The 26,659-nt window shown below is 47.2% G+C and overlaps 2 protein-coding genes across 3 annotated transcripts in view; one reads left to right on the top strand and one right to left on the bottom strand.

The window, feature by feature from the left end:
• The window catches only part of ATG4A (autophagy related 4A cysteine peptidase), a 61,952-nt gene extending 43,846 nt beyond the window's left edge, over nucleotides 1–18,106 (top strand). Inside the window, exons 4-13 of one of the 2 annotated variants that reach the window (XM_039233511.1) lie at nucleotides 1,016–1,114; nucleotides 3,758–3,859; nucleotides 4,036–4,108; nucleotides 7,153–7,232; nucleotides 7,931–8,118; nucleotides 8,240–8,318; nucleotides 13,004–13,149; nucleotides 14,238–14,294; nucleotides 16,637–16,745; nucleotides 17,490–18,106. In XM_039233511.1, the coding sequence (XP_039089442.1) occupies nucleotides 1,016–1,114; nucleotides 3,758–3,859; nucleotides 4,036–4,108; nucleotides 7,153–7,232; nucleotides 7,931–8,118; nucleotides 8,240–8,318; nucleotides 13,004–13,149; nucleotides 14,238–14,294; nucleotides 16,637–16,745; nucleotides 17,490–17,560 (1,004 nt within the window). In that variant the 3' untranslated portion in view covers nucleotides 17,561–18,106. Of the gene's footprint in view, nucleotides 1–1,015; nucleotides 1,115–3,757; nucleotides 3,860–4,035; nucleotides 4,109–5,512; nucleotides 5,657–7,152; nucleotides 7,233–7,930; nucleotides 8,119–8,239; nucleotides 8,319–13,003; nucleotides 13,150–14,237; nucleotides 14,295–16,636; nucleotides 16,746–17,489 lie in introns of those variants that run through there. The other variant, XM_039233512.1, reaches the window with a different exon arrangement.
• Nucleotides 18,107–20,545: 2,439 nt separating this feature from the next.
• LOC120232682 (collagen alpha-6(IV) chain-like) overlaps nucleotides 20,546–26,659 on the bottom strand; it is a 69,184-nt gene continuing 63,070 nt past the window's right edge. Inside the window, exons 41-44 of the mRNA XM_039233538.1 lie at nucleotides 26,095–26,211; nucleotides 24,990–25,181; nucleotides 23,493–23,779; nucleotides 20,546–21,234 (exon numbers count right to left, since the gene is read on the bottom strand). Coding sequence (XP_039089469.1) covers nucleotides 20,974–21,234; nucleotides 23,493–23,779; nucleotides 24,990–25,181; nucleotides 26,095–26,211 — 857 coding nt within the window. The 3' untranslated portion in view covers nucleotides 20,546–20,973. The remainder of the gene's footprint in view (nucleotides 21,235–23,492; nucleotides 23,780–24,989; nucleotides 25,182–26,094; nucleotides 26,212–26,659) is intronic.

Raw genomic sequence — 26,659 nt, 5'->3', positions numbered from 1 at the left:
ATTTGCCCTTACATGGCTGATGAGTCTCCTTAGAGTTAGTCTTGTGAGATCAGGCTTATGAGCATAGTTTTCCACTCCCATGTTGGGGACAGAGAGCAATGAAAGCAGAATGTCTCTTCTGCCATCCAAGTTATCTGATTTCACTGGTACCTTGAAAAAGGATATTGAGCTCACCCTTGCCACATACATGGGATTTTTGTTACATCAAGTGTTCTTAAAGTGGAAGCCGTTGTCTTCTTTTATTTATTAACTGGTTTTAGACCGTTTAAAGATGTGGCATGTTTCTAATTTATTAGTAGCATTTTTGATTATAGCCATGCTCATAACACCAGCTACTTACATCATCCTGAGTGGGTTTGTAGAACACTTCCACAGATGTTTTCTCACTTAGTTCTTACAATATCCACTAACAGGCAGGTGCCGTTGTTTCCAATCTTAGTTGAGACTTGGATTAGGTAACCAGAGACTGTTCTTCTGATGCATAATCTGGGATTCTTTCCTGTATTTTACATTGTCCTTGCTGTTGAGATCTTCATAATGTATATTTAGAACAGTCAAGAGTCTCCCAGATCTCTTTGACCGTGTTGATGATTGCCTTTGGTAGCATTTATTCCTTAACTAAGGTAAGACTGGCTTCCCTGAGAAGTGAGCTGTGCACAGCCAGGTTTGGTCAGGCAGATAGTGACACGGCATGAGCTCGGTGTTGGTAGTCATACCTGGCAGTCCTCTACAAAAATTGCATGCATACCTCGAAGTCCCCAAGCAGAAAACCTAAGGGGCAGGTTTTGTTCATTTGTTTGTATTGTCTTTGGTCATAGAAACTGTTTTGGCTAACTCAGTGTTATCTTTGCAAGTTCCACGCTATAACAAGCCCTGTTTGATATTTGGCTATATCTCTTGCCTCTCTTTTCAGAGTTTGTATGTCTGTCTGTATTGTATGATTCCCACATATGCCGATGTTTCAGGAAAGGGCAATCAGGAAACCCATAGTTATTCCCATCCATTTTGCCAACAGGGGGGACCGGCCCTTCATCAGATGCAGGCTGGGGATGTATGCTCCGCTGTGGACAGATGATGCTGGCTCAAGCCCTTATCTGCAGACACTTGGGAAGGGGTGAGTTAAATTCGTTCTGCCTCAGAGAGCTCTGCAGTAGCACTTCCTTCTGGTACTTTAGCACTGGTGCCGAGCTTCAGGAAAATTCAGTAACAGAGCCGAAGGTCCTAAAGTGCTATCTGCCAGCTCAAGGTGATGGGGCCAACAAGTCAATAAAGCCCCCCAGGAGAAGGAAACAGTCAGCATTTCCTCGTGACTCACCAAGCCAGAGAGTTGTTTTCCTGGGACAGAGCTGAACATTGAGGCAGGTGTGTCATTTAGAGTTTCCATCTTCTCTATTGTTCCAGTGAGTCCTTAAAACAGGTCAGATAACAAAGGGAGCAGGAAGACGGGTGTGGTGGTAAGTCTGTTTCTCGACCTCCTTGAAAAAGTCTGCCAGGTGAAGGATGTAAGTGACCTAAAGGAAGTGTCTAATGAAGGAGTTGGCGCTATTTTGGTTTGGGTTCACTGAGAATGTCCACTTGACAATGAAGGAATCCTTAAATTAGCTTTCTCAGGAGGCTGCTTCATTAAGAAACTTCCGATAATCTTGCTTGGAACCCTTGAGTCTCTTGCTTTCTTAAGGCATGTGCGTGCTTCCCTTTGGGCATCTGTAGGACGACCTTGACTGGATGCCAGTTCAGGCACTTGGGTGAAAGCCTGGGTTGACATGGGGATGGGAGGGAGGGAAAGGACATCTTGGATGAGATTGACCTGCTAAACTTATCAGTTGTTGCTCCTTGAGATTCAGAGGTTTGGAAACATCACTCCTTTCCCCCCACTATGGCAGCCTCACGCACCCAGCTGCAGTGACCAGAGAGGATTGTGGGAGGACCTGGGGAGGTATGAGTGCTTAACACCTTCTATTTAGAGTTTACAGGAGCCTAAACCCACTTTTCCTGGGTAGGATCATAATTCCTTTTTTACAGATGAGGACATTGAGGCTCAGGAAGTATAGGGACTTGCCCAGAGTTAAACAGTAAGAAAGCATGGATTTGCGAATAGAAGACAGGTCTTCTGACTTGTCCAGTGATTTCTCTAGGGTACGCATACTTCTCAGAGCAGATTCATTCTATTTAATTTCTCACTTATAAAACACAGCAAGATGATCCTCCTGGAAGTGAATTTTGTGGGAAACAAATGAGGAAAACATAAAACAGCACAGTCAGTAGCCTCAGTTGTTTTAATATAAAAGCAAATAGCAGGAAGGATTTGGAAATAGATCTTATAGCTAAGATAAATTCCAAGATGTAATTTTGGTACATTTTAATGTTTATTTTTATTTTTGAGAAAGAGAGAGAGAGAGAAAGCAGGGGAGGGGCAGAGAGAGAGGAGGACAAAGAATCCAAAGCAGGCTCCAGGCTCTGAGCTGTCAGCACAGAGCCTGATGACATGGGGCTCAAAGCCACGAGCCGTGAGATCATGACCTGAGCCAAAGTCTGACGCTTAACCGACTGAGCCACCTAGGCACCCTTCAAAGATGTAGTTTTGTAAAGAAGTATTTTGGAGTGCTTCCTATTCAGTTATTCCATAATTAAGTATTCGTTCACTCATTGCTGTTCTCAGTCAGCATTTAGTGGTACTCAGCAGCCACTAAATCAAGATTTCTCCAGATTTGGACAATTTGGTAGCAAATGGGAAAAAAAAAAAGTTGGGTGTGGTTCACCCTCTGAAGACTGTGCTGACCACAAAGTTTAAAAGTTTTATTTCAGATCCATTAGAAGCAAAGAGAACAGAAGACTCTGGAGGTGATGGCCTTTGGCTTCAAGTGTACTTCGACTGTGAGGTTAAAAATCTCTCTCAAACCTTCAGAAGAGAAATTTGTGTCTTAGAAGCAAATGGAGCCCCAGAGATCTGTCCCATTACACAGAGTTCCTAGAGCTGAGGGAAGGAGAGAAGCACATCCCCTGTATAGTGGCAATGAAGGAGAATTTTTGCAGACGTCCTTCGGGAGGGATACATAGCCCCTGCATTTGAGAGGCCATGCCTAAAGCACAGACAGGATCCCTAGAGATGTCGTTATTTTGACTTTGGTCATAAAGGAACCTTGAACACTTGATAGCAAAGGTCTGTGTTTTTCCATAGGTCAGTGTGGACATTTTCAAGGTTGTGTAAAAACGGTGACATGCAATTTTTTTAAAGCTTCCTTAGTTGTACATTGTGTATATTCCCCTGCACATTGTCGTGTGTCAGAAGAGCAGTCCCCCCGTGAGACTCTTTTGGCAGTGTTGCCAAAATATAGGTACCAAAGCTGTTGCTGTCTGTGTGGAGATGAGACACCGTGGCAGCGGGGTGATCTAAGGATATACTCCTGGGTTTTGTGGTTTGCTCCTTCTCACTGAGTAGCTGACCAGAAAGGCCTTTCCTGACATTGTTGTCATGTAATACGTATCTAACTCCAGCCCTTGGGCTAACTAAGTCAGTGCCTTGGTCAATGTCTTGTTTTGCTTTTACTTTACACCCACTGAGATTTTGAAAGTCATGTCTCCAGATGCCGCTGTCATCAAGATTGGAGTTCCTTAGCAATGTTCTAACTTGATCGCTCCTGCGTTCCAGATGCAACTCGTGTGTTTTCCCTCTCACCTCATGGGTACAGTAAGAGTGCAGACAGAGGTAAATAAACAGTTATAAAAATGACTTTAACTCATTTTTTCCCCTAAAAAGACTGGAACTGGGAGAAACAAAAAGAACAACCCAAAGAATACCAACGGATCCTACAGTGCTTCTTAGATAGAAAGGACTGTTGCTACTCTATCCATCAAATGGGTAAGGTCACATCAGTAGTTTTAAGGCAATGTCTGTACCTGCTACTTTTATCTCCTGCCTTATATGTGGCTCTGCTAAGTTGTCCATCTGCTTAATTATTTATGCAAAAAAAATAGGCGTTTGTGGTGTACTGGAAAAACTTTTGCTAACGTCTTTTTTTTTCCATATAAAAACAGCACAAATGGGTGTAGGAGAAGGGAAATCAATTGGCGAATGGTTTGGACCAAATACAGTTGCACAGGTGTTAAAGTAAGTAAAAGAGCCTGGCATCCTCCTTGCTCTACTGCCTCCTATACCTCCTTCTTCTTCCAACTCAGTATCCCATCAATCTAACTATTCCTGCCATCCCACTGAGCCACCAGACATCTGTACCATTTGCCCAGGGTGTTCTTTGAAGTGTGCGAATGTGGACATCTGTTTTCGTATATCAGGGTCGTAATCACTGGTGCCTGTATAGACGGAGGCACCTCAGGACTCATTCAGTATCTGTTCCCTCTGCAGGTTGGTGCTCACCTTCCAGGGAACCATCAGCATGAGGGTCACTTTGAAGCCAAAGGGCTAAATACTAAGTGGCAGAAGCTGAGCTAGCCGGGGAAAGACAAGGACTCCCACTCTGTGTAGTATATAAAACCTCACTCACGCATTCATTCGTTCATTCATTCATTCAAGATTTTTAATTTTTTAAATGTTTATTTATTTTTAAGAGAGAGAGAGACATAGCACAAGCAGGGGAGGGTCAGAGAGAGAGGGAGACACAGAATCCAAAGCAGGCCCCAGGCTCTGAGCTGGCTGTCAGCACAGAGCCTGACACGGGTCTCAAACCCATGAACTGTGAGATCATGACCTGACCCAAAGTTGGACACTAAACCAACTGAGCCACCCAGGTTCCCCATTCATTCAGCATTTACTGAGTGGCTCTACTGTGTTGAAGTTCTGAGTATACAGAAATAAACTAGGCACAGTCCTTGCCTCAAGGAACTCACCACCTATGGGAAGAGACAAACCCCAAGGGAGTCTTGGGATCAGTTTGTCGTCTCTTGGCAGACTCCTGGTACCCCAGCATGGCACTTGCGCAGTTGCTGTGTTAAATCGCAGAATTTACTGCCCACACCAAGAGGCAGGGTGGGGAATCTAAGATGGACATTTCAGAAGTGAATGGGATGGGTGGCATCAGCACCTATACATGTAGGTCACCTCACCTATTGTCACTCTCCTTCCTGACAGCCTGTCACTGAATGGAAACTCTGCGAGGGCAGAGATTGCATTTGTCTTGTTCACTACAGTAACGCTAGCACATAAAACTGCCTGGCATGCATTAGTGCTCAATAAATTACTTCATGTGTTGTGAATGGAGATGCCATCCAGACTCTGAAGCTGGATTTTGGCATCAGAAGATTGAAACTGTCTGGACTCCCTTGGTGTAGCTTGCTTCTTCAATGCATGGACTTTCTGGAGGCTGATGGCAGGGCTTGCTCCGTGAAAGTACAGAGGGGCACTGTTTCAATCATTAGCTAGTCTTCAGTAAACCAGAATGCTCTGGAAATGTGCTCATGAGGGGAGTAGTCTGGATTTCCTGGGGACCCAAGTGAAATCTGTATCTTGGCTTTACTCTTTTCTAAGGCTGCAACCCCTCTGAGACCACTTCATTGTCTTAGTCCATAGTCCCCTTGGGGGCATCATTGATTCTGCTGAGTGAAGATCTGGCCGTATTTCAGGAGGCACCGTAGGAACCCAGAGTAGAAGGTGTAGAAGATGAAGGAGGATGGCTGTGCCGAGCCCCAAACCCAGCCTGAAATGGTTGGTTTTTACATGATGTCCCTCAGAATCTGTTTCTTTCTTCTAAAATTTGAAGTTCTCAACAATAAACAAATGGAAACACACATTTTTAAAAGCACTTAAGTGGGTTGTTTTTGGTGAGGGAGTGGCAGAGAGAGACAGAGACAGAGAGAGACAAGCAAGCTCCAGGCTCAGCATGGAACCCCATGTGGGGTTCAATCCCACTTCCCTGGGATCATGACCTGAGCTGAAATTGAGAGTCAGACGCTCAACCGACTGAGCCCCCCAGGCGCCCCTAAGTGGGTTTTGATTCATTGTGATTGTTATCATTAATAACAGAGTATTAGTGTCTCAGGAAAAGGTAATACATTACAAGGAATGAAATTAAAGTAGAATGGTGATTAACCTCTTCCTGGGAGCTACTTTGCTTAGGGAAATCTTATTTTTTTTCTTTTGTCCAGTGAGACTGTGATTTACTCAAGAATCCCAGAAGTAGCTAGGTTAAATATGCCTTCTATCAGACTGGTGAGAGTGGAACATAAAGGAGAAATGGCCATGGTGCTTTATTCTTAAAATTTTTAATCTTCTTTTTTACTTTTTCTTTTTTGTTTAAATGTTTTTATTTATTTTTGAGAGAGAGACAGACAGAGTGCGCGTAAGGGAGGGGCAGAGAAAGAGGGAGAGAGATAATAATCTGAAGCAGGCTCCAGGCTCTGAGCTGTCAGCACAGAGCTGAACATGGGGCTCGAACTCATGAATGGTGGGATCGTGACCTGAGCCGAAGTCAGACACTTCACCGACTGACCCACCCAGGCACCCAGGCAATGGTGCTTTACTCAGACCCCAAGTAATCCTTGTGTCTAAGGGTTTTTTTTTCCTAACCTCCTTCCAAGTTAAACAATTCAGCATGCTCTCTCTTCAGTTGTTGACCGGCAAGGCCCCACACTAAGGTCAGCTGCAGCCCATGTCTCTTGAACAGCATTTGCACTGCACACGGGGAAGGGTGTAAGAGATCTTTCTCTCTCTCTGCATTTTCCTGAGTCTTATCCTCCATGTTATCTATGCCCCCAAACATATGTATGTATTTATATTTTATATTTTATACTTTATATATTTATATATGCTTCATGACCGTTTACTTTTTTTTTTTTTTAAATCAGTAAATCAGAATGTGTTTTATTTAAGAAGAGAAAACAAAAATCTCCTGGGAGCAGATATATTGGCATCCTTTCTCTTTCTCCTGACAGGAGTCACATCATTTTGTGAGGTAGACTTTTCCATTTTGTAAAGCAGGACTTTTTTTCAGGGTTTGAAAACAGTGACTCTGTGGCATTGTCAAGGTCCCTGGACGTGGAATGTTTCAGAGCTTTTGGTCACGGGAGCCAGAGCTGACCCAAACCCTAACCTCTCTGTGGCTCAGCGTTCGGTGACTTTAGGAACAGTGGGCATAGATTGTACTGCTTCCTGCTGTTGTTGCCATCTTCCCCTGTTTTGACTCATTGTGTGTTGCTTTGCAGAAAACTTGCTTTATTTGACGAATGGAATTCCTTGGCTGTTTATGTTTCAATGGATAACACAGTGGTCATTGAAGACATCAGTGAGTCCGTAGCCTGTTTGCCTTCCCAGATAGTGGGTGGTTGAGGTCCTTCCTCAACATTCAGAAAATGTGGAGGGGGGCGGGGGAGAGGGACAACAGACAGACAGACAGACAGACACTGACTCTCTGGCCTGCTCCACTAAAGCAAGGAAGCTTGGGGGGTGGGGCACAGGACTCTGGTTAATCATTCCCTATGCCTTTTCTTCTCTTTCCTTTCAGCTTTTTGAAAGGAAGAAAACAATGAGGGTCTTTTCTGGTCCTCAGTGAGCTACCAGACCCTTTCCCTGCAGGATACTCAAAGTATGGATAATCAGTTAAACCACCAACAGGTCTTCTGTGGAGGCCCCCACGTGCCCAGCCCTCTGCTCTCTGCCATGGGTTTAGAGAAACCAAAAGATACAGTCCCTGTCTCAAAGGCAGACAGACTAGTCCAGAAATCAGAGTTTTTTCAGTGAGCCCCTAATATCTGGCAGGAGGTAATTGAGGGCCCTGTTGCCAGAAGAAAGAGGAGTATACTCAGGGCTGGAGGAGTGGCCTGGGCTTCCTGTGGGGCGGGGCAGGGCAAGCTGGGCCCCGCTGGCATACGGGAGGGCCGCCCAGGCAGATGTCATGTGAGGTTGCCCTTAGTTTTGCCCTTGGCATATCTCATATGACTGGATACCCCTTACTCACCCAGCTCTCTTGTCTTCCGCTCCCAGAAAAAATGTGCTGCATCCTTCCCTCGAGTGCTGACACAGTTGGTGAGAGCCTCCCCAGCGCTCTGAATGCCTCGAACCAGAGTAGGGGCACCTTTGCCTGTTGCCCAGCCTGGAAACCCCTGCTGCTCATTGTGCCCCTTCGCCTGGGCATAAACCAAATCAACCCTGTCTATGTTGATGCGTTCAAAGTAAGTCACCCCGTTTCCCGGGCCCATTGCCGCCTGCCCATCACACCGCCATGTGAGCACGGAGATCCGTGAGCAGCAGTCCACAAGTGAGTTGAGAATCTTGCACTCTCTTTCCCTCTAGGAGTGTTTTAAGATGCCCCAGTCTTTAGGGGCCTTAGGAGGAAAACCAAATAACGCCTATTATTTCATAGGATTCTTAGGTAAGAAAAGAGGAATCACAAGTAAGTTGTCATGGGCCAGGGGAGGGCAGGCAGCAGGTTTGCACGGGAGACCAGGCGATTCCAATTAGGGGGCCCTCTTCCAGCCCAGAGATGCTGTGGCCTCTGGCCAGCTCATTCTGTCTCTGGCCAGATCTGTGGAGAGTAACACTTCTCTGTGCCTGCTGGAGAGTGGATCCTTCCCCTTCAGTGCCCCCACTTCCTTGCCTCTTGATAAGACTGTTCTACAGCTGCTTTCCCACTGGACCACCCCAAGGCACAGCATTATCTCAGCATCTCTCTCTCCTTTCTGTGGGTCCCAGAGGGGCAGGGTTTCACTCCCCTGGCACTGTCAGTCCCCCTCTTTTGGGGCCTTGGGCATTCAGGCTAGGAGCCATCTTCTGACTTCCCAGGTCTGCGCAGCTGGGTCTGCTGCCTCCTTGTTCGGAGCCATGACTAGGTAGATGTGAGAGGAGGCACAGACAGCGCTATCCTGTTTCTGATAATGGGAGCTAAGCCTTAAAACCACTAACTTCCTAATGCGGACGCTAACAGGCAGCCCAGCATCCCCTGCTGAGGTTGATGCCTCTGGAAGTCTAGCCACCTTATTCACCAGCTGTGGTCAGAGTCAGTTAAGGCCCGTGGCGCACAAGGTGAGCTAGCCTCGTTCTTCTCAAACTTTAATGTGCATGCAAATCACCCTGAGAGCCTATTTAAAATGTAGGTTCGGCAGGTCCACGGTGGGCCCTGAGAGTCTGCATTTCTAACTAGGTGGTCCTGATGCTGCTGGTGTACACACCACATGTTGAGTCCCAAGGGCCTAGACCCCTGGTTAGTGCTGAAGAGCACAGGGAAGGGGGTGATGTGGTCTGAAACTGGGCTTCAAGGAACATGAGATTACAAGGGAGAGCCTTAGATAGGCAAGGGTGAGCCAGAGCAGGCATGGGGAACAGCGTAAGGGATGTGCAGAGGCAAGGGTGAAATGGGCTTGGCTATTCTCCCACCCAACTCCTTGGAGACTCAGGGAGGTGAGGAGGGGGTGGACACAGACATACCTGGCCTTGTATGCAGTCTCCTACTTTCCAGATGTGTGACGGCAGGGAACGGATATCAACTCTTCAGTCTCGGTTTCCTCTAATGGTAAATAGGGCTGGGGCCCGTGGCTGGCTTAGTTGGTAGAGTACGTGACTCTTGATCTCAGGGTCATGAGTTCAAGCCCCATGTTGGGCATAGAGCTTACTTTAAAAAACAAAAAAGAGGGGCGCCTGGGTGGCTCAGTTGGTTGAGCATCCAACTTTGGCTCAGGTCATGATCTCACAGCTCATGAGTTTGAGGCCTGCGTCGGGCTCTGTGTTGACAGCTCAGAGCCTAGAGCCTGCTTCGGATTCTGTGTTTCCCTCTCTCCCTCTCTCTGCCCCTCCTCCACTTGTGCTTAGTTTCTCTGTCTCTCAAAAATAAATAAAACTCCGGGGCGCCTGGGTGGCTCAGTTGGCTAAGCGTCCGATTTCGGCTCAGGTCATGATCTCACAGTTCGTGGGTTCGAGCCCCGCGTTGGGCTCTGTGCTGACAGCCAGCTCAGAGCCTGAAGCCTGTTTCGGATTCTGTGCCTCTTTCTCTCTCTGACCCTCCCCTGCTCATGCTGTCTCTCTCAGAAATAAATAAAAACATTAAAATAAATAAATAAATAAATAAAACTCCAAAAAAGATTTTAAAACAAAAAAGAAAATAGGGCTACCCCCTAACTCACCATGTTGTCACCTCACAGTGAAGCACTCTGCAAAGAGCCAGCAATGTAGTACGCACTCAGTAAAAGATGGCCCCACCCTTCGTGACCCCCAACTGGTCAGGTCTTTCCTTGCTTTTCTCTTTGAGGCGTAGTGTCTACACAGTTGCCTGAGCTCTCTATTGCTGCCATCTATTGGTAGAGCCCAAGAACTACAACTTGATGGAAAATTTGCAAACCATGGAGGCATTTCGTTTATTTCTCTAAGTACAAAGTCCAGTATTTGGCGTTATGTAAATTTAGACATCCTCTGCTTCTAAGCTTTTGGGCTCCTGTCATAGAAAATGTTGCAAAATATCAGTTTCCTATTTTTTGGTACTTGAGGACAAGGCTGAAACAGATTAGGAAATAATTTTGGAGGGGCCTCAATGAAGAGTGTATGGGATTCTCAGGTGCCCTAGTCTCGCTTGCCTCAAGTTACCGAGAGAGAATTTGCCAAGCTGCCATAGACCTCTTGTTTCGTGAGGTCACTAGGTCAGGGTGACTTTTGTGGGGGTTGACTACTCATGAAAGGGGTGAGGGCAATCTTCAGTTCCCCAGAGAGAGGTTTACATAGTGCCCATTTGCCCACTGGCTTTCATAAACCCTTTGCTTCACCTTCATTTGAGGCCCCAAAGTCCCCCCAAATCCCCTTTTCTTACTTACCCCCTTACTGTATGTGGTTGGGGGTTCTGGATTATAAAATGCCTGAAGAGAGGGAACAGATGAGAACTGCCATTTTCTGAACTGCTGCTTTGTGTCAGAGACCCTGCAAAGGTAGGTAGGTAGGTGGGTGGATAGTTAGATAGAGAGATAACATGTATACATATATAGTCCTATATAGAAATGTATGGCTATAGATAGTTACCATAATACCCCTGTGAGTTAGAGCTTGCTCTTATAGTGAGACTAAGAGTTAGAGTCATTCCTGCCTCAAGGCCACCCAGCTAGAAAGTAGCGAAGCCAGGATTCAATCCCAATTTGGCCATCTCTGTTCACCATGCCACATTGCCTCCTGAGGGCCTTCTTTCCCAGTGGGAAGCTGGGAAAAGCTCTCAATGTGGGACACCAAAGCCAGGATGAGACTCTGGCTATCCGATTTTGCCTGCTTAGACAGGAGATGTTTGCCCCCTGCACTTGGGTAGAGAAAGGTTGTCCACCTGAGATGCGTAGCGTGAGTCCTGTGTCTGCAGATGGTTGACCAGACCTGCCTCTTGCTCTTGAGCCTCTTTGGAAATGTTGATTTAGTCCCCACATCACTTCTAGGTCTTTTTAGATATTCTACTGTGTCTCTTTTAAGCACTCTCAGAAACAGCACAGCCTGCCAAGCTCCACTACACAGACACACACAGACACACACACACACACACAGAGAAAAGACCAGAATCAGAGAGGATGCACTTATTATTCCCGGCATCTTAACCTGAAATGCCCTGGTAGAATGCTCAATTCCAACCCTACTCTGGATCTCTGTTTTCTTGTGCAGAACTTCCTTTTCTTCTTACTTTTCTGTGGTCATAAGTAGGCTTCCTTCTAAACATTCTGGTTGTTGCTTTTCTTTGTGACTTCATGCTTTTTTGATATAACTGATCTCACCCACTTGTGGTCTAGGGGGAATATGTATGAACCTTGATTTTCATAAAACAAGTCATATGGGGGCATTGATTTTCATGTACTCTTAAACATATATTTGTAGGGAGATACTTTTGAGTTGACGCGAGATACTTCTATGGCCACCTTGTTTTGTATTGTGTCTTAAACATTTCACAGTGAAGAAATCTTCCATTTCTTATAATGCCCTGTGAGGTAACTGGAACAGGCCTAGTGACCCCAGTTTAAAAACAAGAAAATTTAAAACCAATTGAATTGAATGGTTCGTCCTTGGCCTGTGACACAGACTAGTTAAGCTACTCATCAGACATCAGGCACACATTCTTTGCCAACAGGAGCACTTAGATGGAGCCCAACACAACCCTGGGTGCCATTCCAGGGAGATTCTTCAGGGCATCTCTCCCTACCCTGCCCTCCAGTCTCAGGTAGATCTCTCTAACCCAGTCTAGAGCACAGAGGCCCTCATGGCCCAGAGGCCTGGACAGTGAGGTTGGCGGTCCACCTTAGGAACTTTGGCCAGCTCAGCCTGCCACTGATGAGCATTAGAGGGACTCTAAGCCCTTTGAATATCAAAGTAGAACTTTTATTATCTCAGACGCCTCCCGGGTCATTATTGGACTAGGCCTTTCCAATTTAATGAAGCATGGCTTTCCTCTCATTTGTAAAGGTCGAACCTCAAAGTTAATTTTCCCAGGGAGGTGTAGGTGTCCTGATGTTAAGGCACCCAAGGCAGTGCTTTCCAACAGGAATTACTAACTTGCTAATGATGACTAATTTGCTAGCTAATCAAGACCAGAAGTCAAAGGCCTGGTATGCTATCCATTGCAGAGTCCACATTCCCATTGCTTTTGAAGGCCAAGGCCTTTCTGCCTACCTGATGGGCTCTCTGACTGGAGGTCTGAGCACCAATGGTGTGGAGCAAGATGCTTTCCCATGTTGAAGAGGCAGGGAGATCTCTAATGGCACCTGGGCTCATGCCCTGGTGATTGTACCTACCGCCTCTTTGCTACTGCTGCTCACAGAGCCTGCCATGTCATCTGTGGTCTCTCATTTCTCAAACAATTTTCTCAAACTTGTCACTCTCCATTTCTGGTCTTGGACTTTGAGGAGATGCAAATGCTAGGGCAAGTCTTCTCATCGAATGATTGGACTTGACTTCCTTCAAGCATGATCACCCAAGTTCGGGCTTTCTGTCACCTCATTCTCATTGTCACCAAGGGAGGGGTTAAGAAAACCAGAGTGCCTCCTCCCAAGGGCAGCAGGGGGGTCAGGGCCAGTGGTTTTCTCTAGATTAAGCATGTCTCATTCCAAACAGGTGATGAGCTCATTTTCTTGGACCCTCACACAACCCAGACTTTTGTTGACACGGAGGAGAATGGAACAGTTGATGACCAGACTTTCCATTGCCTGCAATCCCCGCAGCGAATGAACATCTTGAACTTGGATCCTTCCGTAGCATTGGTGGGTATCTGAAGGTTAGGTGGGGCAAGAGATACAACAGCACCCTATTACAGATTGGTTCCTTGGGAGTCACCCAGGTTGCTAAGCAGGGCAGCAAGAGTGTGTTCAGTCACCAACCCCTACGAGGGGTACCATTGTGTTGTGCGGAAGGGGTGGACCTGGAAGACAAACTACTCGAGTTGGAATCCAGGCCCTGCCATGTACTAGCTGTGGACTTACTGGGAGTCCCTTCACTTTTCTAAGCCTCAGTCTTCTCACCCCTAAAATGAGCAAAACAATAGTTCCTTCATCATAGGGTCGTGTGACGTACACTGTGCATCAGGCACTCAACACAGTGCCGGGCACATTGTAAGCATTCTATAAACATTAGTTATAATTAGTGTTACAGTCATTCCCCCTTTACTTCTTGCCCTCGAATTATTGCCACACGGGCACAGGGAATAAGGTGGGACATAGGGACGGAGGGAGGGATAAGAAGGCAGGGCCTTCTAGGTGCATAGTGCTCATTTCTCTGGACACACAGTCCAGGGAGTTGCAGGGTTTCCCTCTCCTGGGAAGGATGGCTCTGAGAATGGGGAATTGTCTATAATTCTAATAGGTCATTTCCTTAAGGTGAAAGCCATCTTATTAAGTATCGCCTTTAGCTAAAAGTACTATTTGGCTTTTGTCTGTCGGTTTGGTTGACTGTTCTTTATGGGTGTATCTGTTTGTGCACTGAATGCGATGGAATTAACCCCATGCCCTGGAGATTGGCTTTCAAGTTACTGTGTCTCACAGTATGAGGGGAGAGGGATAGGGAGGGCCATGGATGGGAAAGAGGGGGAGGGAGGGCGAGAAAGAGAGAGGGGGAGAGAGAGAGAAAGAGGGAGAGAGATGGAACGAACAAGTAAATGTGTGTGTACGGGTGAGGCAATGACCTAGGAGAGAGAAGAATCCAGACAGTCTTCTTCATTATTTCCAGAAGACACATCTATTAGAGAGCAGCCCACGTCACAGCTTTGGCCTGGTTGCTCCACCTTGCGATGCATAGGGCCTGACTTTGTGCACATGCCCAGTTCTAAGTTGCATTCTCTTGCTTTCCCTCCAAGGGATTTTTCTGCAAAGAAGAAAAAGACTTCGATAGCTGGTGTAGCCTTGTTCAGAAGGTATGTATGTTTTTCTTAGTCTTAAAAACAAAAGTCGTTCAGTAGGATTCCTTTTCAAGACCATTTCTCATAGTAACCTAAATCTAGCCTGCTAGGACTTTATTGCAAGAGAGAAACTAAGATGTGTGGGGTTATGCAGAACCTTGGGGGAACCAAAGAAAAACTTTGGGTTGAAATATGCCTAGTATGTCAAGCGAGTGATTTTTTTTTTAAACGTTTTCTTTATTTCTGAGACAGAGAGACAGTGTGAGCAGGGGAGGGTCAGAGAAAGAGGGAGACACAGAATCTGAAACAGGCTCCAGGCTCTGAGCTGGCTGTCGGCACAGAGTCCGACGCGGGGCTCAAACCCACGAACCGTGAGATCACGACCTGAGCTGAAGTCGGCCGCCCAACCGACTGAGCCACCCAGGTGCCCCCAAGTGAGTGATTTTTAAAAAAAATTTTATCAATGTTTATTATTTATTTTTGAGAGAGAGACACACAGAATGTGAGTAGGGACGGGGAGGAGAGTGAGGGAGACACAGAATCCAAAGCAGGCTCCAGGCTCTGTGCTGTCAGTACAGAGCCGAATGCAGGGCTTGAACTCGTGGACTGTGAGATTATGACCTGAGCCGAAGTTGGATGCTTAACAGACTGAGCCACCCAGGCATCCCGAGTGAGTGATACTTTTAGCTAAGTAACATTTCATCTCATTATGCCTACAAGTTATGTGAAATACTCCATGAATATTCTACCAGTTTAACTTAAAAATGCTGACTTCCTAGAGTTCAGCCTAAATTCTTCCTTATTCTATTTATAACGCTCAAATGGTTGAAGGAACTAAACTAGTTTTCTATTTGTTTACTGGTCCATTTACAGTTTTCCATTTACAGGTCCATTATGGTTTAGGAAACTTGTCTTTCTCTCAACTGTCTCATTTCTATAAAATACAGGCATGCTGCCATTAAAGGAAACACAATTTTGAGGAATCTTTAAATACCAAAGCAAGATATTCTTTCTTCTTGGTATTTTGTGTAAAAGGGTATTGATAGTGTTTCGCTTGCTCGCCAGTTGTTGTATCTGCCCCCCTCACCCTCGCTCCTAACACATGCCGAATTTGTGGGGGTCATTGATAAATGCGTATGGGAAGAATGGAGATCACAGGGAGAAGTTTAAAATGCCCCGGATGGGGTGGCAGGAGACATGGAGATGGACCCCAGAGGCTTTTGCAAGTGTAAGGAGGGCAGATTTATCTTCACAAGAGAACAAATAATTGACACTAATGTCCCGAACTGAATCTGAAACCCCAGTTAATAATCGGCTGAGACATAATGGAGCATTCTATTTTAAAGGCAATGCTTAACATTTCAGAATTCAGCAAAACTGTATTTACACCACATTTAAAGTTCAAATGAAGGGCACCTGGTGGGCTCAATTGGTTAAGCGTCCAACTTCGGCTCAGCTCATGATCTCTCACGGTTCGTGGGTTCGAGCCATGCATTGGGCTCTGTGCTGACAGACAGCTCAGAGCCTGGAGCCTGCTTCAGATTCTGTGTCTCCCTTTCTCTCTGTTCCTCCTCCCCGACCCAGGCTCTGTCTCTCTCTGTCTCTCAAACATAAATAAATGTTAAAAAAAAAATTAGGAAAAATAGAGTTCAGGGGCACCTGGGTGGCTTAGTGGGTTAAGCATCTGACTTTGGCTCAGGTCATGATCTCTTAATAGTTCATGGGTTTGAGCCCCGCATCGGGCTCTGTGCTGACAGCTCAAAGAGCCTAGAGCCTGCTTCAGATTCTGTGTCCCCCTCTCTTTCTGTCCCTTCCTCCCTCCTCCCTCCCTCCCTCTCTCTCTCTCTCTCTCAAAAATAAACATTAAAAAATTAAAAACAAACTTCAAATGAAAAGTCTCTTGTAAGGCTCTGCCATCTAAATTAGGACATACCCCTTAAGTGTTGGGCTAAAACTAAAACCATCCCAACATGTACCAGTATTCTCTTGGAGCAGATTTAATGTAATTAGTACACATTTCTTTGGAGCCAACACTTCAGGAACATCTCAGCACTGTATTGAGTTAGGCCCACGCAACTGGCATATGACATGATCCTCCTGTGAGGACCATGGGCAATGAGTACTGGCTGTCCATCAGATACCCACTCCGTGGTCCCTCATTCCTGGCCAACAGTATCTAGCATTGAAGAGGGTTGGGTCTTCAGATGGGTCAAGCAGAGGACTGGTGTGTTGGCTAGGGCTTTGTTTTCACCTTTCAACAACCAGGCCCCTCACCTAGGGTTTGGGATCACAGATGGACAATTGGGCAGAAATGTAGTAAATCTGAAATGTTTACAGCTATCGCTGTGTTTCCTCAGGAAATTCTGAAGGAAAATTTAAGGATGTTTGAATTAGTTCAGAAACACCCATCGCACTGGCCTCCCTTTGTTCCTCCAGCCAAGCCAGAAGTGACAACCACTGGGGCAGGTAAGCCATTGGTCCAGGACTCTTGGGCCAGCCGACCCAGACGTAGCAGTTGTTTTATGAGACAGAAGCAACGGTGGCCCATGCTTTCCATGGAGTATGCAATTTCCACTCAGCTGGTCTGATCAAGGAATGATGTTGCTGATGACTTTAATCTACTGAGGAACTGATACTTACTGATTTCCGAGAAGGGCAGTAGAAGAAAATGAGCTCGATGCAAAAGTTCCATGCAAAGTCAAAATGCCTAGAACTTGCATGGCCCGGTTCAAAAAACAAACCAGAGGCCATGGTGATTCGAAAGGTACCTCAAAGATTACAGAGCCTCATCCTCATCACCATGAATAAGACAAGTTCAGTTATTTTGCTTCTTTATAAGGAATTTCTAGCACTCGTCATTGGTCCCACCTGTGAGTCTCCTCCACACAAGCTTTTCTGCAGCAAAAGAGTTAAAACATGCACAGTCTTGGGGCACCTGGGTGGCTCAGTCGGTTGAGCATCTAACTTCGGCTCAGGTCATGATCTCACAGTTTGTGAGTTCCAGCCCCACGTCAGGCTTTGTTCTGACAGTGCAAAGCCTGCTTGGAATTCATTCTCTCTCTCTCTCTCTCGCTCTCTCTCAAAATAAATAAATAAATAAATAACGTAAAAGAAATTTAAAACATGCACAGTCTTAACTACTGAGTACCATACCAACCATTCCAACCTAATTGCCAAGCTTTCTTCTTTCTCATTTCCATATTCTGATAGAATTCATCGACTCTACTGAACAGCTAGAGGAGTCTGATCTGGAGGAAGATTTCGAGATTCTGAGCATATAGAATAATGGAGCCTCAACTCGGCGATCCGTCTTCCATCTGGCACCAGGAGAACAAAGCCCTTACATAACACTTTTCTAGTCATCAAGTGCCTGATATGCCAACAGCATACAAACTTGATAGCAATCATGACTGAGCCAATCACCATTTCTCAGAAAACAAATAAACAACAGCAATCCTTCCCCAGAATGAACTAGAACAATCATGGAATGTAGGAGCAGAAAGATTAGGAGCCATCCCTTGCTTCCCAGCTTGTCTTACCTGGCCACCGCAAGTCTCTTCAGCTACTGAAACGAGGAGGTGGAGGTCTGGAAGACAGACAGCAACTCCCACCTTGCTTCTAGCACCAGCAGAGGAGAGATGGTTACCCTTTGCTTCTTCACCTTTCAGGTGTAACCTCTTTGGGGCTAAATACTAAGAAGCAATCTATTGTCTTGCTCTAATAATAAAGTGATTGCATCAGGGAGAGAAAGTTCTTGTTAAATTATTTGAATATGTATTGTAAATAATTACAATTTACATCAAAAGTGTGTTAAAGAAACTACATCAAATGTGCACTCATTGGCCTCCTTCCTATTTGAGGGAACCTCACCATCTGATGGGTTACTGTCACTGTCCTTACTGATATTTTTGTCAGATGTCACCCTGTCCTTAAATCACTGTTGCTTAAATCGGGGGTCAGCATACTTTTTCTGCGAAGGGCCAAATAGTAAATGTTTTAGGCTTTGCAGGTGATGTGTCCTCTGTCACAGCTACTCAGCTCTGCTGTTGAAATGCAAAAGCAGCCATAGACAGAGTGCACACAAATGAGCCTGGATGTAAGCCAATAAAACTTTATTTACAAAAACAGGTGGCAAGCTGGATTTGGTTTGCAGGCTGTACAGGGTGCCAATCACTGACTTAAATGTTGATTTTGGGGAAATAAAAAACTGTGTCTGAATTAGACTCCACTTTGGTTGACAGCCATAATTAGGAAAAATTATTCACATGGTGACATTTAATCTTAAGTGCATCAGATGCCTTTCCAAGCCACTTCAGGATGAGCAACAGAGCAAATCTTAAGAGCGCATTTTCATCAAATTGGCTTTGCTAAACAGTCTTGTTTGGATGTACCTCAAGTCCCAGTGGTATCTTGCCATTTTCCTCTCCTTTCCTGTTAACTTGTGTGCATTTTACCTCGCTCCTCCACCAAGTCCTGAGGAAGGCCTGCAACTACAGCTTGAAAGCTCACACCAAACCCAAGTTTGTTTTGTTTTGCGTGTATATTTAGGAAATATTAGGACACTTGTTTCCATAAATTCCATTTTATTCTTTTTTTTTTCCAGTAGGCAGTATATTCCAGTGGTTCAAAAATCAAAAGGTGCAAAATGGTATGCAGTGAAATGTCTCTCTTCCACAGGTTGGTTCCCTTCCCTGAACGCTCCCAGTGTCATTACTTTCTTGTTTATTGGTCTAGAATATCTGTATTCTGCATATACAAATATATGCATATATGTCTTAGATTTGGTTTCAACAACTTCGTTTCTCTACTTTTGGTTTGTCTATAAAGGATCCTGAAGCCCCAGAGTATAAAAACCCATTTCTTGAACTCTAGCCCAGACAGGGCTAAAGACAGTTGTAGGCATATTTTGAAACAAGTTGTGGATTGGTTGCCTTCTCCCCTTTGACTTTAATTGTATTTTTCCTGCCTCAGTGTTTTCTTGTAAAGCTCAACTTGTGTTAATGGGCTCAGGGTGGTGGGGGTGGGGCTCACAAATTGTAGTGAGATAGACTTTAGAAAAGTTTTCATCAAAGAACGTCAAAAGAGTCAAATGTTGATATTCAATTCCTTTTATTTGCAGTGTACAAGGCTGACACCATGCTTATTACTGAGATAGGTGAAGGTAACAATAACTCAGATTATACTAGTTATGCTTGGTCTGTTGGCACAGTTTACATAATATTTAAGGAAACAGAATCACCTGGAATAAATCACCTCATGTCAACATAGCTAAGTATTCTGGGAAACTGATAATTAGAGGAAATGGTGAAAGCACATCCCTCTGAACGGAGTACAATACACTTTATAGTCAACTCAGGTTTGCTTTAGGTCTGCCAACTGCTAAAGAGAGGACTGTGCTATATTTTTATGAGGTTTAAAAATGTATTAAAATCATTTAACAGGCTACCTGTGAAAGAGCAGTTGGATGGACATTTTAATGGAAAGTCTCTAACAGCCTCAAAGTGCAAAGGACCCAACACACCGGATCTTCGATCTGCCACATTGCACACATCTGGATAGCATTTGAAATAAACAGGGACTTCTGAGAAACGGACAAAGGATTTGCCTTTTTTTTCCTGGAGTCAAAAGCAAAATTCACACCTCCTTACCCATCCACCTCTCTACCTGCAGCCTGAGAGAAAGGGCTGTGGTTCTCATTTCCCTTTATGGGCCTGGCCACATCTGGGGCATCCTCTGCTCTATTGTGGACTGGGCCAAGTCCTAGGTCTCTGGCCTGGGAGGGAGCCAGCAAGGAGGAAGTGATTTGTCTAGGATCCTGTGAAGTTAATGAGCTGCCCCCCCCCGAGCACTATGGGGCCCAGTAGTGCTCGCCCTCCAAGGAGGCAAAGCTCACCCCGGGCTACGGGCTGGCACCCCATTCCCGGTCGGCTGCCTGCCTAGACACAGTGCACCTCCTTGAAGAGTAAGAGCTTGCCCCATGCAGGCTTGAGCTATCCATGAACGTTTAGCCAGAGAATTCTTGTTTTTAATATGGAAACACTGGGTTCTGGTTTAAACCAAATAATGCGTGGTACTCTCTGGACATAAAGAAATGACTTATCATGGGGCGCCTGGGTGGCTCAGTCGGTTAAGCATCCAGCTTCGGCTCAGGTCATGATCTCACGGTTCATGGGTTCGAGCCCCGCATTGGGCTCTGTGCTGACAGCTAGCTCAGAGCCTGGAGCCTGCTTCAAGTTCTGTGTCTCCCTCTCTGACCCTTCCCTGCTTGCACTGTCTCTCTCAGAAATAAATGTTAAAAATTTAAAAAATTAAAAAAAAAAAAGAAATGACTTATCAGTTATTTTGTATCAGCTGTTTGTAAACAGCTTTCTGATCAAGGCAGTGAGGAAAGCCAGTGGTCTAAGGAAGCAGTAGCCCAGCGGGTCTTTCTGTGGTAGCCATGAATAATCACACAAACATCCGAATCAAATGGTAGCACCAGGTTGACAGCAGATCTCAGTAGGGTGGGCTCACCCATTGGGCCTGAGGGTTGCGGCGAGAAGTGTCCAGTGATCCAGCCCAAATGAGACTCCAACGTACAACTCGACAGGTGGGCAATAGGCTTGGGCCTTCCTTCTTCAGATCATTGGGGTTTGTGAGGTGACTGTTGTGGGGGGGAGGGGAGGGCAAGGGGCAGGATGGCAGGTGACTCCCCCTACAGGCTTTTCATACACACCTGGCAGCGGCTGACCCGGGTGTGGAGCTGCCCAGCCTTCCGTGTTTCAGACACAGGTTCCTCCCTAAACTGCTGCCTCTCTTCCACCGTTGTCAGCCAGAAACTGTATTTATTGGCAAAGTAGTGGCAGGTGCCCCGGGCCCCACTGCACTCAATGAAAGGAGTGGCACGGAAGTCTTCCAAGCAGGAGCCGGGTGAGACCAGGGACTGGCCTCCGCCCTCGGCGCCGGCGGCAGTGTGCTGAAACAGACAGGGTCAAGTGTATGAGCTGTCCCTGCCACCGGAGATGTGGGCCCGTCTGAAGGGCCAGGCCTTTGGCTCAGCCCCAGCATCTGGTAAGCTGTGTTACAGGACCAGGGGCCGCTCATCTCTGCCCCCCGCCCCCACCTTGTAGCTCCTCAGGGCCAGGAGCGGCCCCTAGTGCCCCCCTAACCCACTGCACTTGGGCAATGGGTACATCTCAGCCAGCATCTCCGAAACTGCCGCTGTCCCACTGAGTTCCGAGGTGTGTTCACGGCCTCTCCGCAAGTCTCCACAGACAAGTACATCAGAGAAAGGCGGGATTCAGGAAGATTCAGTAGATTTTGGAATGCTGGTCTCAAGGCCTTTGTCCACTCTCAGCCCTTGGTGGTGTACTCCAAGAGAGAGAGCGTGCAATGCTCCACAAAGTGGCTAAACCACGGGCCCCTCCTCCAGCCTATCTATGAATAGCTCTTACTCTGAAGTTATCTTAGGTAGAACGTCTTATGTTTTCAGTCTGCACCACCCCCTTCAGGGCAACATACGATGTTTGTTGCTTGCTGAGTACAAGTGGGCCTCGCATTTGGCCTAACATCCTGGCCTTCACTTCAGGGCTCCCTTAGAATACAAGGTCAGGATTTCCCCATCAGTGCCACTCATTAGCCCATAGTCTCCAGTCACTGTACTCACAGACAGCAGCCCCTGTCTCTCCACCACCTCCATTCCCCCTCCTCCCTTCACATCAGCTGGGTTATTATCTGGACCACAAGAGGTGAAGAAGAGGGTTCGTACACACTCAGGTCAGCAAACAGCCAATGGGACAGATGGCCAAGTCGGACGCTCAGGGATGGCGTACTTTACAACTCTTTGGGACGGTGGTCTCCATCTAAATGACCTTTCATGATAAATGTAGCCATCAGAGTTTTCCTCGTTTCGATCCTCAGAAAACTTTCTAGAACAAACGACACGCTTCCCTGCCTTACTAAATGGCAGACCCTGTGCATTTTACATTTTGCACATGACACAGGCTTATTGCCACAAATGTTGGCTTTTGTGTTGGGCAATTGTGGAGGGGCCCCACACCAAGGGACACAGCTTATAGAGTCCTTAGGCCACCTCTGAATCGTTTTCTCCCTCATTTCTCGTCTTTAGCAGGCACGTCTTATTGCTTCAAGGTACCACACTAGGCAGTCCAAATTCCCACCCTTACAGGTCTTCAGGAAAATATAGATATTCTAGTATGATAGAATTATGTGTAAAGTAAAAGCAAAGAAATCCTGAATAAGGTCTTAAGAGTGCACCCACGAGCAGAACACATGAGATTTTGCAAAGCTTTTGTGCCATTCCGTGTGGAAGCTCAGGGACCTTTCCAACGTATTTCCCAGTCTGGGTGGTGGATAGGACAGGATGACAGGTGAGGTGATTCTATATTCCTTTGGGATAAGCTGCCCAATTCACACAGACAGAGCAAATCGAAGAAGGGCCTCATCCCAGGTACGTGCACCAATGTGAGGAAGCCTCAGGCTTTGGTGCAAGTTAGCAAAGAAGTCCTGGTGAGGCAGGGTCTTTCTGTGGGTGCCACACAGGTTTTCCCTGCGAGTTATTCTGGGCATAAACCTGACCTTTTGCTTATTTAATGTCTGTGATATTCATGGAATGTGTGAGGTACCTGATGCCTCCTTGGGCTTACAGACATTCTCAGCTCTTAGCGACACGTACAACCTTCCCACTGAAACGGAGAAGCAGCAAAAATCCCAGTAAGGAGGTAGAAACACAGCGTGCCCTCATCTGAGCCTTTCAGGAGGAGATGGCTGTGGCCAGAGGGGCCTGGGAGAGGGGGCAGAAGAGAAGCAATGCCCGTGCCTGGCCTGAGCAATGAGAGTGTGTCCCGGCCTTCAGTGGGGACAGCCTCTCTGTCACTGTCCATCGAGATCAGATGTTTCCTCCCTCCCTTGCTTGTGGCATAACTGAAGCAGGCATAGAGATGTTAGGCCCTTTGCCAGTGGCTCATCGATATTCTCACCCCTGAACCACTGGGTGCAAACTGGTCCTTCTAATCATACTCAGAATACTGGTGATTCGTGCAGAACTGAGCCTGCTTGGTCTTTAGCCAAGGCCAGGCCAAGCATGTTCCTTCTTTTCAAATTCTGTAGTTTCTATCTCATATCCCTTGAGCCTGAGGACCGACCTGAGGCAACCCCCCGGGTTGCCTGCCCTCCATCTCTACACCGGGGAAAGGGGGCAGTGCGGGGCCTTACCATAAGGAAGGAGTACCCAATCCAGAGGCTGCGCCAGCCCAGGGGGCACTGCGGGATGCTGATGTCCTGACTGTGCACGGCAATGGCTTGTGAGGGTGCCTCGCACACAGAACAGCGGCTGATATACTGGGGGATCTGGGTCTGGCCGACGGGCATCATGGGAATGGGGGCGGTGGTGGACAGCCAGTAGGATTTATCGTTGCGCCTGGCATAATGGCACACTTCGTTGATGTTGCAGTAGATGAAAGGCATGGTGCTGAAGCGGGGCAGGCAGGAGCCAGCAAACCCTGGAAGGAGAGAAGGTGGGCGGGGCAGGTAAGGTCTGGCGGAGAGGCGGGGCTGAGATTACCCCCAGGGCCATTAAGACTAGATTATGTGGGTTTACATGCAACTGCCTGGACCAGAGCAGGAATGCCTCTCTTTACAATCCTGGCATACTGTACATACACTGAAGTCTGTGGGTCAAATCTTATATGTTCAATGTACCAGGAAAGAGAGAGGGAGGGAGACACACCACACACACACACACACACACACACACACACACACACACACAGAGCGAGAGCGAGAGCGAGAGCTAGAGAGAGAGAGAGAGAGAGAGACAAAGAGACCAAAGCAGGCTCTGCACTGTCAGAGCAGATGGAGCTTGAAGCCAGCCTTGAACTCAAGAACCATGAGATCACGACCTGAGACGAAATCAAGAGTTGGACACTTAACCGGCTGAGCCACCCAGGCACCCCGAAAAGGATATTTTTATAAACCGCATAATGACTCCCTAATTAACCTGCTTTGTAATACCAGCATCTAATAGAGCGAGTCTGCGGTTCAGAGGCAGCACACCTGTAGACATTACAATTAAGTCTTGGGTAATCACTGTTGCCCCACAGGTCATCTTGTTACTACTACTGACCGCTGGTGTTTAATGGATACTTGATATGCCAAACATTGTTCTCAGCAATTTACATTGGGTGATTCATGCAACTCTTACACCACCCTGTGAGATAGGTTCTAGAGTTAGCTGTTTCCACTAAGGGGGGAAATGGAAGCTCAGAGGGGTTGAATAACTTATCCAGGGCAAGTCTAGTAAGTGGTACCACTTGTCTAGTAAGTGGTAGAAACCAGGGTTTAAAAATAGTTTCTTTAAATGTTTTCATTTATTTTTGAGAGCGCGCGCACAAGCCAGCAGGGGAGGGGCACAGAGAGAGGAGAGAGAGTATCCCAAGTAGGCTCTGCACTGTCAGCACCAAGCCTGATGTGGGGCTTGAACTCATGAACTTTGAGATCATGGCCTGAGCCAAGATCAAGAGTCAGACTCTTAGCCCACTGAGCCACTCAGGCTCCCCAGACCAAGGGTTTAAACCGAGGTGTGCCTGACGCCTGGTGGTTGTTACCCACTACCCAACAGTGAGCCCACCAAAGAGTGGGGGGACTGAAGAGGGTGGCTCTCGGTCCTCGTGGGGATGGACAGCCATGGCTGGCGTCAGAGCTGGTACTTACCCAGATCCTGGTTGTGGGCTTTTTCCTGCCCCTCCACGAACAGCAAGCTGTAACCCACCCACAGCTGGCTCATCCCGGCGGGGCATAGGGGCACCTGTTCCGACTGGCTGTGCTTCACCAAGGTGTAACCCACTCTCACGCTCTGCCCAGGCATTCCAGCCCTCCCGAAGGGACCCTTCTTCCCTGGAGCTCCTGAGAGGGACAGAGTGGAAAAGGGGTGAGCCGGTCATAACAGCAGCTGCTGACGTTGTGCTGGGCATTGAGCAGGGCACACTATGTATACACAACACGTCTTAGCTCACTGGATTCTCACGACGACCTTATCCCCCCAGTTTGTGGATAAGGAAACAGGCTCAGAAGTCCCACAGCTGGTAAGGCGTAGAGCTGGAATGCCAACTCAGAGGAATCCAGCTACGGAGTCCCCTGTTTGAAAATGCCTGCGATCCAGCTTCCCTCCCACAGCCCCCTGGCCTTGAGTCCTCTACAGGAGGATGAGGGGGCGGAGAGGGCTACGTTTTGGACCCTGCCGGCTGTCACAGACATAACTAAGTGTACCTGCTGAATCCGAGGCAGCAAAAGCAGTATTGGCATTGGCAGGGCAAAATCACCCCCTCTCTTGCACCCATGCAGATGTGGCTAATTAATTACACTGCTTTCCCATCAAGCCTCAGAACTGTTCTCTACTCAGGACAACTGGTTTGCCATCTCTGATATCAAACGGGAGGTAAGTAGTGGCCATACGTTATCTCAAATTTTCTTATCCCTTGAATCATCCCCTGCCCATCTATGTCAGAATCTGTGGGTAGAAGACGGGAGGTGCAGGGCGGGGCGGGGGGGGGGGGACATGCTAGAGTAGAGTCAGAGCTCTGAAGAGCTGGAGGAGAAACCAGAAAAGGATTCGGAAGAGTCCTTTGCCTTCCAGAATGTAGGGCTCTAATCCCTCATAGGTGGGAGCGAATGGAATGCAGTTTGGTTTGTCAGGCTCCTAGCAGTGCCAAACTTTACTACCAGGTTTCCTGTTTCTCAGCTGTGACATTCTGGCTCACCCCCAAGGCCTCATACCCTCACAGAAACCCTCTGCCCCCTAGTGCCGACATCACTGGACCTTCAAATCCTGGAGGGCCTTTTAGTCCAGGGAGACCAGGATCACCAAGTGGCCCAGGCGCGCCGGGGAGTCCGTTGAGACCATCTTTGCCAGGGATGCCAGGTAAACCTTTAGAGCCTGCAAGGAGAGAAGGCCCACAGCAGCGTACTTAGTGGTGGTGGTGCGATGGGGTCGTCCAGAAGAGCCAGCCCAGAGGAAAAGGACTCGTGTGTCATGCCCAGGACTCACCAGGAGAAGGCGCAATGGCCACCATCTTAGAGCCTTCCAGGCTGAGCTTCCCCGGGTAGTCCTTAGCTGGAATCTGGATATCTCTGTCCTGGGACCACCACTCTGAACTTGGCCTTTTTGAGCCCCCTCACACCTATTTCCTCCTCCCTTCCTCTCCTCCTCTCAGCGACACACACAATGCACAGTGTCCCATGTCAGAAATGAGGACCCCTAGGCCCAGAGAGACTACTAACTTACCCCAGCTGGTGCAAAGCTGGGATTAGAAGCTGGAATTCCTGTCTCCCCCCCCCCCCCGGGCTTTCTCCATTGCTCTTTACCCCCCCCTCACCCCCCCACC

The sequence above is a fragment of the Hyaena hyaena genome, unplaced genomic scaffold, assembly GCF_003009895.1.
Source record: "Hyaena hyaena isolate Hyena2069 unplaced genomic scaffold, ASM300989v1 scaffold_77, whole genome shotgun sequence".
Lineage (NCBI taxonomy): Eukaryota > Metazoa > Chordata > Mammalia > Carnivora > Hyaenidae > Hyaena > Hyaena hyaena.
The sequence above is the reverse complement of the archived record's forward strand: the minus strand, read 5'-3'. Positions and strand labels throughout refer to the sequence as shown.